This window comes from Phalacrocorax aristotelis, chromosome 2, assembly GCF_949628215.1.
Source record: "Phalacrocorax aristotelis chromosome 2, bGulAri2.1, whole genome shotgun sequence".
NCBI lineage: Eukaryota > Metazoa > Chordata > Aves > Suliformes > Phalacrocoracidae > Phalacrocorax > Phalacrocorax aristotelis.
Genome location: NC_134277.1, coordinates 50,640,011 through 50,654,992, shown reverse-complemented (window position 1 = coordinate 50,654,992; position 14,982 = coordinate 50,640,011). Strand labels below are relative to the sequence as shown.

The 14,982-nt window shown below is 40.7% G+C and overlaps 1 protein-coding gene across 1 annotated transcript in view; it reads left to right on the top strand.

The window, feature by feature from the left end:
- Positions 1 to 14,982, top strand: part of GLB1 (galactosidase beta 1) — a 46,759-nt gene that overhangs the window by 20,106 nt on the left and 11,671 nt on the right. The window contains exons 6-13 of the mRNA XM_075083500.1: positions 1,200 to 1,380; positions 2,688 to 2,746; positions 3,631 to 3,752; positions 3,850 to 3,890; positions 4,242 to 4,354; positions 7,393 to 7,467; positions 12,859 to 12,948; positions 14,780 to 14,893. Coding sequence (XP_074939601.1) covers positions 1,200 to 1,380; positions 2,688 to 2,746; positions 3,631 to 3,752; positions 3,850 to 3,890; positions 4,242 to 4,354; positions 7,393 to 7,467; positions 12,859 to 12,948; positions 14,780 to 14,893 — 795 coding nt within the window. The remainder of the gene's footprint in view (positions 1 to 1,199; positions 1,381 to 2,687; positions 2,747 to 3,630; positions 3,753 to 3,849; positions 3,891 to 4,241; positions 4,355 to 7,392; positions 7,468 to 12,858; positions 12,949 to 14,779; positions 14,894 to 14,982) is intronic.

The following is a 14,982-nucleotide window of genomic DNA, read 5'->3' as shown; positions in this document are numbered from 1 at the left end:
CTCCATGGGCGTTAAGTGGTAATGTCACAGATGTTCCTTAACTGTTTCAGGTAGCTGAAAGACACTGAAATCCCTTACGCTAAAGAACCGAATACACCGTTTCCAGAATTCAGAGAATGCTTGCCTTCTCTATAGAAAGCCATAGAGGAAACTTGTGGAGCTTTTTAAATGAGTTTCATGCCAGTTCTCACATCAAGTCATAATACATTACAATTGCCTAAATCCTCTGACGGGAAAAGGGGAATAAGGATACCTGGAGATAGAAGCAAAAGCAGTATGGAGTAAGCCTAAAACCTGTGACACATGGCCTCAAAATTTAGGCTTTTTAGTTCTTAGCACCTAACTTAAGCTGCAAATGTTTCAGGACACAATATTGTGCGTTCATGTTGAGTAGCTTCTCTCTTAAACTCCTTCCAGATGTGCACTGGTGATTGTTCCATATTCTTAGTATTTGACAATAACAAAAGCTTTGGTTTAATTTTTTTTAAACTCACTGCTTGGCATGGGATGGGATAGGAGACCCTTCTAATATGCCCAAGATCATTGCTCTTGAACAATTTGTTTTATCTGTTGAGCAAAAGCACTGGGTAAAATTATTCCGTGGCAGAAATAAGATGCTTATAACAGGATTTTCAGAAATAATGGTCAGGTGTGCGTGGCATTGGATCTGGAGCTTGAAAGTCTACCCCCTTGGGAAAAGGCAAGATGTGTACCTCTCAGTAGTGGCAAGGTTGTCCTCCTCCCCTCAGTCCTTTGAGTCTATTGCAGGGCTTTGCTCTTCATGTGAGTTCCTTGTAGGTGTGTCTGTTCTGAAAGTCCAGTTTTGCTGCTGTTTTGATCATGTCCCAACCTGTTCTGTGGTTTTATTATTCTTCTTGGGAGGTGGGTCATAGCTCTCAATTTTCAACAGAGACTGTTTTGATCACTTTTGCTAAGTAGGTAGGGTAGAAATTTTCATGTGGAGGGTGATTTTGTAGGAAAATGACTTATCTCCACATAATGATTGCACCACTGTGAGATACAGGTGAGAGGAACGAGTGCCTAGAAGGTCTTCTCTTACTCCTCATGTCTGGAGTTAAAATGACATTTTCATCATTGCTGTCAAAGGAAGAGGGTGGTTGGATTTGAGCTTTCCATTTTTGGTGTCAGGTGCAGGCTGAAATTGGCTACTGCTTTACGGACTTGCTTTTACTGTGCAGGTAGAGAATGAGTACGGAAGCTACTTTGCTTGCGACTACGACTATCTGCGTTCCCTTCTGAAGCTCTTTCGCCAGCATCTTGGGGATGAGGTGGTACTGTTCACAACTGATGGTGCAAGCCAGTTTCACCTGAGATGTGGAGCTCTTCAAGGTCTTTACGCAACAGTGGACTTTGCCCCAGGTTGGAGGCTGTGGTTTGTTACCAAAAAAATCCTTCTGTGTGTGTGTTTATGGCAGAATAAACTGACTTGGCTGCTTGACAAACCTGACAGCTTTGTTTAAATGGGGTAATAGAGTCACAGAATATCTCATGTTGAAAGGTACCCATAAGGACCATGGAGTCCAACTCCCTGGCATTTATGTATATGTGGTGTACTCTTAAAAGTACAAGAATCACCCACAAGTACCCAGTTAGAGAGTCATAATTACTTCCTCACATCATGAATTAACAATTTACACTGCTCATACACTGCATATCTCCTAAAAATTAGCGATAATAGTTGGCATTGATTCAACTGAATTTTTATGTATTTTTTTGATCCTGGGTTTTTTTGGTGGTGTTTTGGTTTGGGTTCTTTTGATGTCTTCTGTCTGTCCCAGAATCTAGCCCTCATAGTTAAATTTCTTTTTAAGCCAGTGGTTACTGAAAAAAAAATATTACTGCTGAATATCATCATTAGGAATGCGCACACTGCCACAATTTGCTGTGATACAGGCATGAAAAATAGCTAAGCTAACCCTAGTGTGTTCAGAAAGTGCCCTTTTGATAGAAGAAGAAGAGTTAATGATGTAAATGTTCATATACTGCACAGACTTGGCAAAATAGGCTTAAGGCACAAGAAACAAACTCCAAGATAGATCTCTCTGTATGTGGTGATCTGGTGTTTTGGTTTTTTTTTAACATGTAGCCTCTTTCATACATTATTCTCTCTGCAGTCAAAGACATGTGCTTAGCAGGAATCTGTTTTCTTACAAGTAAACTGAAACTGAACTCGTTCATGTGTATCATTTATGAGAGAGTGAGCTACTCATGGAAATAATTCTTTCCAGTTCCTATGGCTTGAGTCACTATGACTGATCAGAAGTTAAACTGTTCTTTAGATTTTGCCTGGCTTCTGTTCTTCCCCGTAGTCCTGGTACTGCAACCCCAGGCCTATACTTTCCAATGACCAAGTAGCAATTCTGACACATCTCGGACTTTTTGGTGCCAGGATGGCATTCCCAAGAAAAGCTGGGTTTTCAGAAGATGTATCTCAAAAGCACAGACATACGTGCATGTATGCGTACACATGTATGTATATATCTTAAATAAGTTCTGCAACTTAAACATTGGAATCAAAGGTATTGATTCCTGTGTTTTCTGAAGTAACTCTCTTGTCTGGATTTTTGCTAGATGTTGGAAGGGAGATAAGATAGCTATTTCAGTAAAATGAAAGACTGGGAAAGTCATGGATGTAGCAACTCAATTTTATTTCTATCTGCTTATAGGAGGCAATGTCACAGCAGCATTCTTAGCTCAAAGGGGCAGTGAACCTACGGGCCCTTTGGTATGTCGTTTCACTTACTTGTTACTTTCTTGTATCATTCCTAATGTGTGGTCAACAGTGTGTTGGTCAGTTTTAGGGATGTGTATACGAAGACGTAATTTCCAAGTCAGTCAGAAGAACTGAATAGAGCAGCTTCTCTGTGTGTTTGTGAAATCCACATTAACTGCTGTTCTGCAAATACTCTTTTAGTCTCAAAAGGTATTGATTTTGTTTCAGTATTTTTCCTTGTTAAGACAAATGTTTACAAAGCAGCGGAAACAGTAAGTGTGATTAGATGAGTTAGTGAGGTACATGTGTGGGTGGAAGTTAAAAGCAAAATTAAAAGGGCAGGTTAGAAGTTGCTTCCTGTTTTCAGCTACCCTAGAGGTTTTACACAAGCTATAATGGGATGTGAAATCACTGGAAGCTGTTTTGACAAAGGGAGAAGGCCTGTTGAGGGTGCAAGATTATGTGTTATAAAATCGTTAAGAATGCATTTTAAGTATTTGAAAGATTTAATTTTCATTACATCTAGTTTGCTTATGCTATTCTGCAGAGATTGTATTGGTTCCATAATTTATTTGAATGCCAAGCATCTGAAACACGTTCATGTTGACATGTTCTAAGGAAATCCATGCTCTTTGGTACTTAAGCAATTCTTTTCAAAGCATCCCTATACGATTTTTGGAACAATCCTTTAATTGCTTTGACCGGTAACCTGCTGAAAAGGACTGACTTCAGTGTATAGTTTGCTGTATTTGTAGTCGTTAAAAAATGGCTCAAATGAGTCAAAGTGCCTTTTTTTTCCCTTCCCTTTTACAGTTAGTAACCTTAAATCACATTGCATTCTGTACTTGTTCCCTCTTCATGTTTTCCCTTCCTCTTTTGCCCTTCTTCCCTTTCAGGTTAATTCTGAGTTTTATACTGGATGGTTGGATCACTGGGGGCACCGTCATTCTGTTGTGCCCACACAAACTGTAGCTAAAACACTTAATGAAATCCTGGCACGTGGTGCTAACGTTAACCTGTAAGTGTGTGTTCAGTAGAGGTTAATTTCAGGAGGATTTTTTTTCCCCCAATTCAGCAAAACCTGATTTAAGTGGCCTTTTTTTTTTCCTTTTTAGATACATGTTTATAGGTGGGACCAACTTTGCCTATTGGAATGGTAAGAAATTATTTACGTGGTACTTGCGACGTAGGGGAGCTGTTTATGAATTAAGTAGTAATGTATTTTGTGAAAGAATAAGCTATGCTTCCTTTCACATGGCAAAAGATGACTGCACTAGCTGTTCTTTAAAGTGTTTCTGAAGTCTGTATACAGAGCAGTGTGAGCTCAGAATGATGTTGTCTTCCATCAGGAATAGTTTCTCTACACCAAATCCCAAATACTAAGACCTACATTGAATCTAAAAATGTAGCAGAGTCTGGCTGTGATTGGAAAAAATTCTGAAAATTAATACCTTTAGAAAAACTTAACTATTTCACTGTTGCCTTTTTTCCCCCCTTCCTCTTGTAGGTGCTAATATGCCCTATATGCCACAGCCCACTAGTTATGACTATGATGCTCCACTGAGTGAAGCGGGGGATCTGACAGAAAAATATTTTGCCCTAAGGGAAGTCATTGGTATGGTGAGTGTCTCCAGGACATGTTTAGAATGGTTCTTTGAAACATTCCTGGTGTTCTGCAAACTCTCTCACTCTTTTGTTGGTATAAATTACTTTTGAATTTACTATTTTCTGCAGGTAGGGGAAGTGAAGTAGAACAAGGTGATTAGGCCAACCTTGTTACAAAAGGAGAAAGATCTTGTACCTCTTTGGCTATCCTTTCTGTTCCAACACCTCCCTCCTTCCTTTCCAAGCTGGGGGTACAGGTGCAGGTCTGACACTGAAATGATTCAACTCTGATTTTTTTGCTGCATATGTGTTTTTTTTTCAGCTCAAGGTCAGTAAGCTGGATTGGCTGCCTCAGTCAGATGAGAGCGACCCTTGGCACAAGGGGAGCAGGGGGACGCAGCAAGGGTTTGGCTGTGAGTGGAGATGAGGAGTGAAGAGATCTTTTCCCTTGCAGCATTGATCAGGCATTCAGTCAGCTCAGGCTCATCACTTGATTTCAGCCTGATATGCACTGCAGCTTAGTGCTTTGGCTGTTTCTATCCCAAGCGTCATGTTGTGGTTTTGGGCCTCTCTGAGAAGCAGTGTGCTTATCCAAATGAGCACATCTTGTTTTCATGATGCCACAAGCTGTAGCTAATGGGTGGGACCAGCTTTGCCTCTGCTGTAAAAATTCACAGTATCTCTACAAAGTGGAGATTGAAGCGAAACATGGAATCTGTAGCTGGATTTTGAATAGCCTTGCATTGGAGGCTGTTCAGATGAGGCCTAAAAACAGATTCCATGGGAATCCCAAGGCTCAGGCTTGTACTTGCTGTCCTGTTGCATGCCAGCAACATTCCTATTCACCAGAAGACACTTTTTTGATGGGAGTAGATCTCCCAAAAGTGTATTACGCTTTCTCTAGCATTGAGCATACCTTTACCTCCATACCTGTGAAGGGCCTGCTGTGGATCATTTTCTTCAATTTCTCCATTATTCCTAAGCTTTTGGGATAGTTTTGATAGCCTTTCAAGGGGAACCTCTTGTCTTGATACAGCTTTTCTCGCTAGAGAAATTCCCAAACTTTATGGTTTTGGGTTGTTTTCTTCAAGGCAAGATCTCTTTCTGAAATGTAAGTAGTGTTCTAGTGCGCTGAGGTTATACTGAACACTTCAGATCTTATCAAAGCTAAGGTGTGTTGGGTCATGGTACAGCTTTTTTTTTTTTGGTGTGGTTTGTTTATCTCTTACCTTCCATATCCATAGGCTCTCTGAAGTTTTTCTCTCTCTGCCATGGGTTCTAAACCCATAACAGTGTATTTGCTCAGTTGCAGTTTGAGGTAGAGCTGATGAAGAAATTAAGTTGCCTGTAACTAATGACTGCATTCAACGTGTTAGCTGTGCTACAAGGCTAACATGTTATAATCTTCCTTTACTATTTCCTTCCTTTAATAAATGTAATAAAGAAGAAGGCTTTCAGTCTGCAGCTTCTTTCAATTGCTGACAGCATTCTCTAATTTTTACGATTTGGGCTGAAATTTCCTAATATTGACTTTTTCTCTTGGGTGAATATAACATTTCTTTTCTTTAAGCCTGAACATCTTGATTTTTATTTTTCCTTCCAAATACAGAGAGGAAGAAATCAACTTGTTACCAGAGATGTAAATCAGGCTTTCATCAGCCTATAGTTGAGATTTCACAGGAGGGCATTGGGAATTATACTACTGTTGTCTCTTTAAAATAAAATAATAAAAAAAAGACCAAATAAATGAAAAAACCCCAAAACCTTGTCTTGGTGCCAAGGCAAACTTTTGAGCATGAGTGTTATGCTGGATATACCATGTGTAAGCCCAGCAAATCATGCCATGTGCTAAAACTTTCAAGCAGAAATCAAGCTAAAATCTCTTAAGAAAAATGCCTGTTCAGCCCCTCAGCAAATTTATTTAAAAAAGGTACTAAGAGCTCCCAAAGCAAGCACTCAGAAGTCACCAAATGTGCAGATTAAGATAGCCTTCACGAGGGCAGTCATTTGTGCACGTGTATTAAAATGTAGGCTTAGACTGCTTGATCACATGGGTATCTCGTCTGCTGAAGTTTTTTCTCTGTAACATGCAGATACAGGGAAGAACAGATGGGAAGAGTGGACATTACAGGAGACAAGTAATGTCAGGAAAGGGAGAAGGGGGTGATGGCAAGGAGAAAAGAAGGTTGTAGGCTCAGAAAGGGCAAGGCTAGGGTATGGGGCAGAATGGCACTGTCTAGACTTGCCATTCCTAAAAGGTATCCAAGAAAGTGATGGACATCCTTCACCCCTTCTCTCTGCTGATCTCAAGTGGTTCTTCCTAGAGATATAGGGCAAGAAGTAAACTGGAATAGGCTGACAGTCAGAGCACTTCCTTTTCATGTTTCCCTATGATTGATTGGGCAGTTGTCTAGACCAGGACCAGAGCAAAGCTAACAATGGGACTGCAAGGGTTCATGGAGCTGTGGAGGAGGCTGTGGTCTCAAGGCCTGCTTCTCAAAGAAACCAACCCAGGGAGTAATAGATTAGCAGGTGGTGGAGTATAGTAAAACTGGAAGGAAAGGCACGAGAGGCTAATAATTCCCATATGGAAGTGCTGCTAAGGAAAGGTCAGGTGGAAATGCTGTCCTAGAGATGTGGAAAGGTTAACTCAAGCTCCCATGGACTGGGGAGAGGACTGCAGGAGGGTTGTAGAAGACAGTAACGCAAGCTCCAGCCACAAGGGGGCTCCAAGGGCACTGTGATTCTTTGTGATTCTTAAGCTCAGTTGTTTGCTATGCTTTTTACAGGTCCCTCGAGTTGAATAGTTATTAAAAATTGTTTACCATATGCGATCAAGTCAGACGACTTGGGGTTTTCTATTAAAAAAAAAAACAACCACCAACCAACCTCCATCTTAGACCAGATGCAGCTGTAATCCTTTAGCTCAGCTAGATTATCTACTTTTAGCCGAAGTTCAACTTGTGTAAGTTGTGAAGTGGGAAGTGCAAATTCAGTTAAAGCATGTTTGTATTTAAGTTTTGTGTGTGTTTTTTTCCTTCTTCCTTTTCTAGTATAAGCAGTTACCAGAAGGTCTTATCCCTCCGACAACACCCAAATTTGCATACGGGATGGTTCGCTTACAGAAGGTAAATTAACATCTGTAATACGCTGTGTATCTTTCCACAATGCTTTAGGTTTGCTTTTTGCAAAAGATGTTTATGAGGATGTCATGGCAGTCTCGTATCGTAATTACCATACAAAATAAAGAGGAAAACCTTAAAAGCAAACTTTCAGGAAGGAGGGAGCAGTGCTTGGGAGTTAGGAATCATGCCCATGGTGGAAATTGAGAAAAATGTGTGGTATGTGGATATAGAAAGATAACTTTTACAGTGTGCAGTATGTGCCTGAAGTTTTAATAAACTGAAATTGGTATATTGGCAGAACAGAATCATAGTTGTCTAAGAACTCATGTACCAGTAATGTAGCTGGGGGAATGCTAGCATGAGAGCTATGAGCAAAGAGTGTTTTTGTAGCTGGTGATGCCTCTGAAGTAGAAGTACCAGGTAGGATATACATACGTTTTAAATACTACTAGGTCTTCAAATTTTCAATATGGAACACTTATCAATAAGACTTTCAAAGTTATTGAAAAGTTTCTTCGAAGATTTGTGAAAATCTGTATTTGATGAGAGGAATTAGATTAGTTTTCTGCCAAGGGAAGAGTGTACAGAACCCAGCCTTGCTATATCCTGCGTGACAGCAGTGGTAAAACTGGTCAGCACATGACTGGCTGAGGTTTGTCCATAGCACCATCATTTTAAGACCATCAACAATTTTATGTGAAATGCAGTTGAGAACTAGGTTTCTGCAGTGAGTGTAGGAGATGGTTTAACTGGAGATGGAAGATACAACAGGTATGAACTTGGCTGTATTCATTCTGCTGGGCACAGACGAGTTGTTTTGAGGTAGAGGTTTACTGCATTTGGTGTACTGGATATTGTGATTCATAATGTTTTGATTTTATACTTTGCACTTTTAATTTGGCAGCCACTTTTTCCAGCTGGCGACATATCTCATCTGTTATGCACTGCAGCTGAAGTGCAGCAAAATTAGGTAGTGGTAAGACTTTGTGGGCATTTAAGTAGTCCCACTCAAGTGGTGGGCAGAGATACTTTTTGTATAAAAGTGATCACCAGTGAAGGTGAAATAGATCTACACAATTTCCAATGACCTTTAAGTATTTTCAGGCCTTTTTGGGCAGGGGTTACCATATGAGGTTTCACTAAACTGGTTTATATTTGGTAGTGACTAATTATATGCCATTTATCAGTACACTCACAGCTTCTACTGCTATTGTTAGTTGCCAGCATTTGGGAGCCTAGTAATCAGATTTTGACTCTCCCATCTTCTCATGGCTCATGGCTTTCAGGTAGGGCTCTCCAGTTTCACTAGAATGATGAACTTCCATGACTCCAAGAAATGAATGTTGCAGGGTGCCTGGCCCAGACACCTGTCTTACAAAGGAGGAGTCGGATGACTAAACTAGCTCAAATATCACAGCTTTGACTTGGCCGTCACACTGGGAGCCCTGTTCCTGCACCTTCTCACCTTCTACGCTCCCTGATATTTTGAGAGGAGGTGTTTTATTCTCCACCCAGCAGTTTTAGAAATCCAGATGGCATGTCTAAACAGCCAGGTGTGAGGTTCCTGTCACTACCTGTACATATACTGCCATCTGAAAGCCTCTAGAACTGTTTTCTGGGAATAAGGCTGCTTTTTGCTCTGTGAACCAACTGCTTAACTTCAGCAGCAGTTTCTGCCTCTGCCTGGTTATATTGCAACACAGGATGAGTCTCAAATCACAGAGGGTTTGTACTGTCCCAGCCAAAGCTGTCCTCCCAACTCCATCATGCGTTCTAGCCCCTGCTGGGACCAAGTCCAGTGCACTCTCTTGTATGGAAAAGCCTGAAAGTATTTGGGTGAATATCAGAGAGGGAATATTCTAAATTATAAGACTTAGCTTTGGTAATAGTAAACTTCCCAGCTATATTGTCTGCAGTGACAGTGCTAAAATAACTACGATGTGAAGCTTCGCTGTGCAGTCAAGGTCCAGCAGTCAGTCTGCTCTGCAGAGCATTGAATCTACTTCAGGGAATTAATTCCTCAACATTTTTGCAGAAAGGAAACGGGAAAGGAGACTCCAGAGTATTTTCAGGAGTCATATGGTGTCCTTTACAGAGGTAGATCTAACCAGAGCAGGCTGTTCTCTACATCATCCCTTCCCCCCTGCCCAAGATACTCTGTGACAGTTAGTCCTTTAGTACCTGATCAGCTACTCAGGACCTAAACTTAAAGAAATCTTTGCCCTTAGCAGTGCTGCCTGTCATATTTGCTGTTTTTTTGAGGTTTGAAAATAGGTTGCCCCAGATGAAAATAATTGGGGAACCTAGGCTAGTTGGGGAGGGAAAAGAAATTAAAAAATTCAAACAAACAAAAAGCAACCACCCCCACCCCCCTTGACTCCCACCCCCCCACCTCCCAAAAAAAAAACCTACTAAAAAAAAAACCCTCCCCTGCTGTTGCCTGATCAGACAGTTGTTCATTTTGAGCTATTGAATCATTTAAGATTTCTCCTGGGGGGGCATAAAAGGTAATTTAGTAAAAGATGCTGGGGACACTGACATAGTTACAGAAGAGCAGAAGACAGGAAAGCAGGCAATGAGGAAAAGTCTTATTGCATAGATACAAAAGAGAAGTGACAGAGATGGGGAATGAGGGCAGGCAAAGGCACAACAGCAATAGATGGGCTTAAGAAATGTGAGCAAGATGACAAGGTTTAGGGGTTTAAGATCCATAATGTGGAGAACATCCTTTCCAGAGGGAAACAGATTAATCTTAGTGCCTGCAACGCATCTGCGTGGCTGTGCTGGCTTATGAGTAGGTGGTAGTTCCTGGTTACCACTTGGAAGGTGCTGAGGAGTGCTTGGTCACAAGGAAATGCCTGTCCTAGCACTGCAGCCTGCGGATGTGTAGGTTCTGGAGTTGTACTCGGTTCTTGGGATGTGGAGAGCTCAAGAAATAGCAAGTAGAAGGCAACGATGAGGTGAGTTGGGGGTAGAAAGGGGTTAAGCAAACAGGATGCTGCCAGTAGTTGATATCATTCCTCTTGGAGCTATTTTTTTTCTTTTTTTCATGCTTGATCTTACACTTTGAAGACCTTGTTCTGGAGGATAAAAAAGTATTGCTATTTTTTATTAGTAGTCTTCTGTTGTTTTACATGTGGAGTTTTCAAAAATGCTTGTCAGTATTTGTAATTTCTAAATCTACTGTGAAGTGTCTGTTGTGATACTGATTGTCCACTAAGTAGCAGTCAACAGGAACTTGCAGAAAAGCAGATCTTAGTTTGGTTTTGGTTGGGGTTTTTTTTTTGTAAGCACCACTTAGAGTGAAAAGCTGAACAAAAATAATCCATTGAAGTTTCAAAGAAACAAGCTTCTACCAGCCCAGTCCATAAGTGATTCATATGTGGTCAAACTGTATTCAGAACAGATGCCCCCTTGAGCAGGAAGTTAAAAAGAAGTCAAACAGGCATATGTACAAGCTGCTAATACTCAGTTCAGCAAGGCACAAAGCAGCACCCATTGCCAGTTAGTAGCTCATTCAGGTGACCGCGTGCGTGTTAATACTGCTTACATTCATTTCCAATTCCATTGTCCACCTGGGGCCATGACTAGTAATGCTCATAAGATTGTTGTTTACTTCTGTAAAGCAACTCTTGTCAGTGTCTGTGCAAAGATACTCATCTCTTGCTTCGCAGCTGTTGTACAAGACCTGGCAGTTCAATCTCTGCTGTGGCCTGCCAAGTCAAGCATATTGCTTTAATATTACTGGCTCTCTTGGAGGAGCACAAGATAAGCAATAGAGCACAAACACAGCACAGAGCATTTGGGGAACTTTACCCTGCAAAAGCTGATTGTTTTCAGTTTAAGCATTGTACCTAAAATAACATAAGAGCAAACTACGTTCATCATGCATACTGATTACTTGGGAAGACAAATGCCATCACTCCAAAGGTCCCCCCTTCCTTCCTTCTTCCCCCAGCTTTATACACTGAGCATGATGTCATATGGTGTGGGATATCCCTTGGGTCAGTTGGGGTCAGCTGTCCCAGCTGTGTCCCCTCCCAACTCCTTGTGCACCCCCAGCCTGCTCGCTGGTGGGGTGAGGACCAGAAAAGGCCTTGGCTCTGTGTAAGCCCTGCTCAGCAGTAACTAAAACATCCCTGTTTCCCCAACACTGTTTCCAGCAGAAATCCAAAGCATAGCCCCATAAAGCCACTATGAAGAAATTTAACTCCATCCCAGGCAAAAGCAGTATATACTGAAGAAATAATTGCATGTACATAGATGATTCGTGCTGACTTCTGTCACATATAGGATTTCACGCAGTGGTGCACATTTGAATGTATAATTTAATATTTCAGCACTGCTGATTTTCATGTATGCTCTGCAAAAATTCAATACTTCTGTTAGTGAAGTAGCCTCAGAAGTTTGTATTGCTGTGAATGCTCTTACAGTATACAGTTTTACATGATTTTAAATGCCTATTTTTTTTACTGTTTTTTTCTCAAGCATTTGAAAGTAAATCTGCATTTGAGAAATATTTTGAACATCTTATATGTAATTACCACTGAACAGTGACAAGACCTTTGGTGGAACAGACTGACATCTTGCATGAAAAATATGAGTGCAGTTGATTTTTTTGAGCTTGTAAGACACTACGCATATTGGGTGCATCTTGACTAACATTAAATTGATAGTGGACTTTGAAAGAGAATTGTAGATGAGTAGAAAACTCTATAATTGCAAAAGGAAATCATGGATGGCAACAAAAGGCAATTTAATTGTACACATGTAAGTCCTTATTCACCAAAATACTTATGCGACTAGCCTAAACCTTGCTCCCAGTCTCGCTAAAAGCAGTCCAGCTACTTATATGTGACACTGAATCACAGCCTTAAGGTTTCTAAAATCATTTAAGACTACATAGGGTAAGTTCATCTTGGGTAACTCTCAGTAGAACCAAATCGTATCCCTGCTGAGCTCAGAATGATTCCAGAGTAAATCATTGGAAATCAGTGGCATTTCCCCTAGCTTGATTAAAAGTATAATTGCGCAAAATTTAGATAATATAGTTGTTTTGTATTAATTGTCCAGAGCAGTTTTGTGTGTTTATAAAGCTTCTGTGAGAAACTCCTGGGTTAGTTCTTATCAAATAGTGAGATCACTTTTATGAGTGCATAGCAAATTCAGAACATCTGGGTTTTTAAAACATCGCTCCACATTATAGCATGTTTCTTTCAGGGTTCCTCAGTTTTCTGTACTGTATTCTATTATTAATGTGTCTGTAAGGATGATGTAAGGGCTTAAGATTTCTTTGCTTTCCAGATAGATGCAGCTAGGTGGCTGGATATGTAAGCTGTTTTGTTTGGATTGAAATTTACTCACCTTCGTATATCTGCTTGTTCTATGCTGCAGGTGGGCACCGTGATGGAGGTTCTTGACAGGCTTTCACCTGCGGGACCAGTGAAAAGCACTTACCCATTAACCTTTGTTCAGCTAAAGCAGGTAAGGATTCCTTCAGTAGGCACTTTGGAGTAATTTTGTAAGGTTTATTTTAACAACCCCCTGTGGTGTGACTCTTCCTATGTCCAGTGTCTCACACCTTATCTCAGCACAGAAGTAATAGTATTATAAAGTTGTCCAGGATTTTTGCATTGGAGATGTTTCCATACTCTCCAGTGCTCCTGTTTTGTACCTGAGGTTTTCTTCTTTCTGTGAATGTAGGTATATATGCTGTCCAGGCTTCCAACTTTATCTCTCCCCTCTCTGAAGTACTGATTTTCAGGTTCTTAAGAGAATTTTTTTAATCCATCTTTTTCTTCACTCTTAATTTTCCTTATCCTATTTTTTTCTTTGCCTCTCCCTGGTTGCTATCAGAGTAAGCACAGTGGCTGAGACACTGCTTTGTCATACAAGCCAGGGGGCCTGGATATTGGATAATGCAATCAGTTTAACACTTCTGTGGGCCTCCTATTTATTTGTAGTCCTTTCCTTTTACTGCATGTATGGTGAGGCAGAAGAATGCATTGAGAGAAACCTTGGGGAGCAACCTCTTCGAGTTGTTGCAACCCACTGTCAAGGTCATTCACCCCATTGGTTGAGAGAGGAAAAATACCTTTCTCTGCATTTTCCTGTGGCTTCTCCGGACTCCCACTCTCCCCTGTGTTCTCTCTCTGTCACTCTGAGGGATTCTGTCTTTCCACTAAGGCTATATGGCTCCTTGATCACTTCTGTGCCAAATTTTGCAGAGACTGGAGTATGGGTGTTAATTGCCTGCAGCTAAAATAAACCACTTTGAGACAATGTGATGGTGGTAGTAGATGGGGGAGGGAGAAGAGGTGGGGGCGGTTCAGCAGTTGCCTGGGATATGGCGTTAGTCAAGGAAGGGTTCAAATCTCAGGTTTTTCCTTTCCAAGCTGCTAATACAGAGATGTGGGCAAAGCTGCAGGTGGTATGTTGTGGCTGGATGTAATTTCTTGTGGGTTTTTCTCTCTCATCCTCTGGCCTTCCCACCCTTAGTACTCTGTTTAGGAAAACTCCTGAGAAGAGGGCAGCCAGCAGAGCTTCCTAGCATATTATCAATGTTTCCCCACCCCACCCCTGCGCCTTTTCTGGGCACCTTGTTGCAAATGTAATGCAGAATGGAAATGGTTTACTCTCACTTCTTCCTGCCAGGGTTATGTTCTAATCCAAGTCCTGAAGATAAATGGTTTTGTGGCTACTGAGTGAAAGAGACAATGAATTTTTTTTTTACTTCGTTTAATTTGTGTTTCACTTTATGATGAGAACAAATCCAATTACTGTGACTTTTTATTTTTCTTTCCTGATGGGGAACTTTGAAAAATATTCTGAAATGCAAATCAGTTAGTTTGAAAAATAGATATTATTGACTTGATGAATATGTCAATTTATGGGCAATAGGTGACAAGTGCACTTTCAAGTTTTATATAACAAACTCAGTTATGAAGGGATTTTCCAGCTATCTTTTAATTGATTTTAATGGTGAAATGATAACAAAGCAGTTAATAACTGACAGTTTTATTGAGGAAATACCTTCATAGCTAAGACCCTTATCTTTTAAAGTCACGTAAATGTTCTGATGAAACATTTAAAAATGGAAACTCTGTGGAATTTACACCCTTTACTTAAAGGTCAAAGTGAACTCTAATCTGAAGCTGGTATCTGTGATAGATGCTATCTGAAGTGAATGAAAGTTAATGTTTCAATCTGAGCATGTAGGCAGGAATGTGGGATATTTCTAATTCATGACCTGAACTGAAGCTATGGAATGACCTGGTTCATTAACCTGTTTGGGTTTTTTCTTTTCTTTTCTTAGTATTTTGGGTTTGTACTGTACAGAACTTTGCTTCCAAAAAACTGTACGGAGCCAACACAACTGTCTTCACCTTTAAACGGAGTCCATGATCGTGCCTATGTCTCTGTCGATGGGGTAAACATTGTTTACTGGTGTTCATTTCTGCTATGAATGGCCTTCACAATAGTCATGGATACAGTTGCCTTCCCCCCCACTCTTCTTTC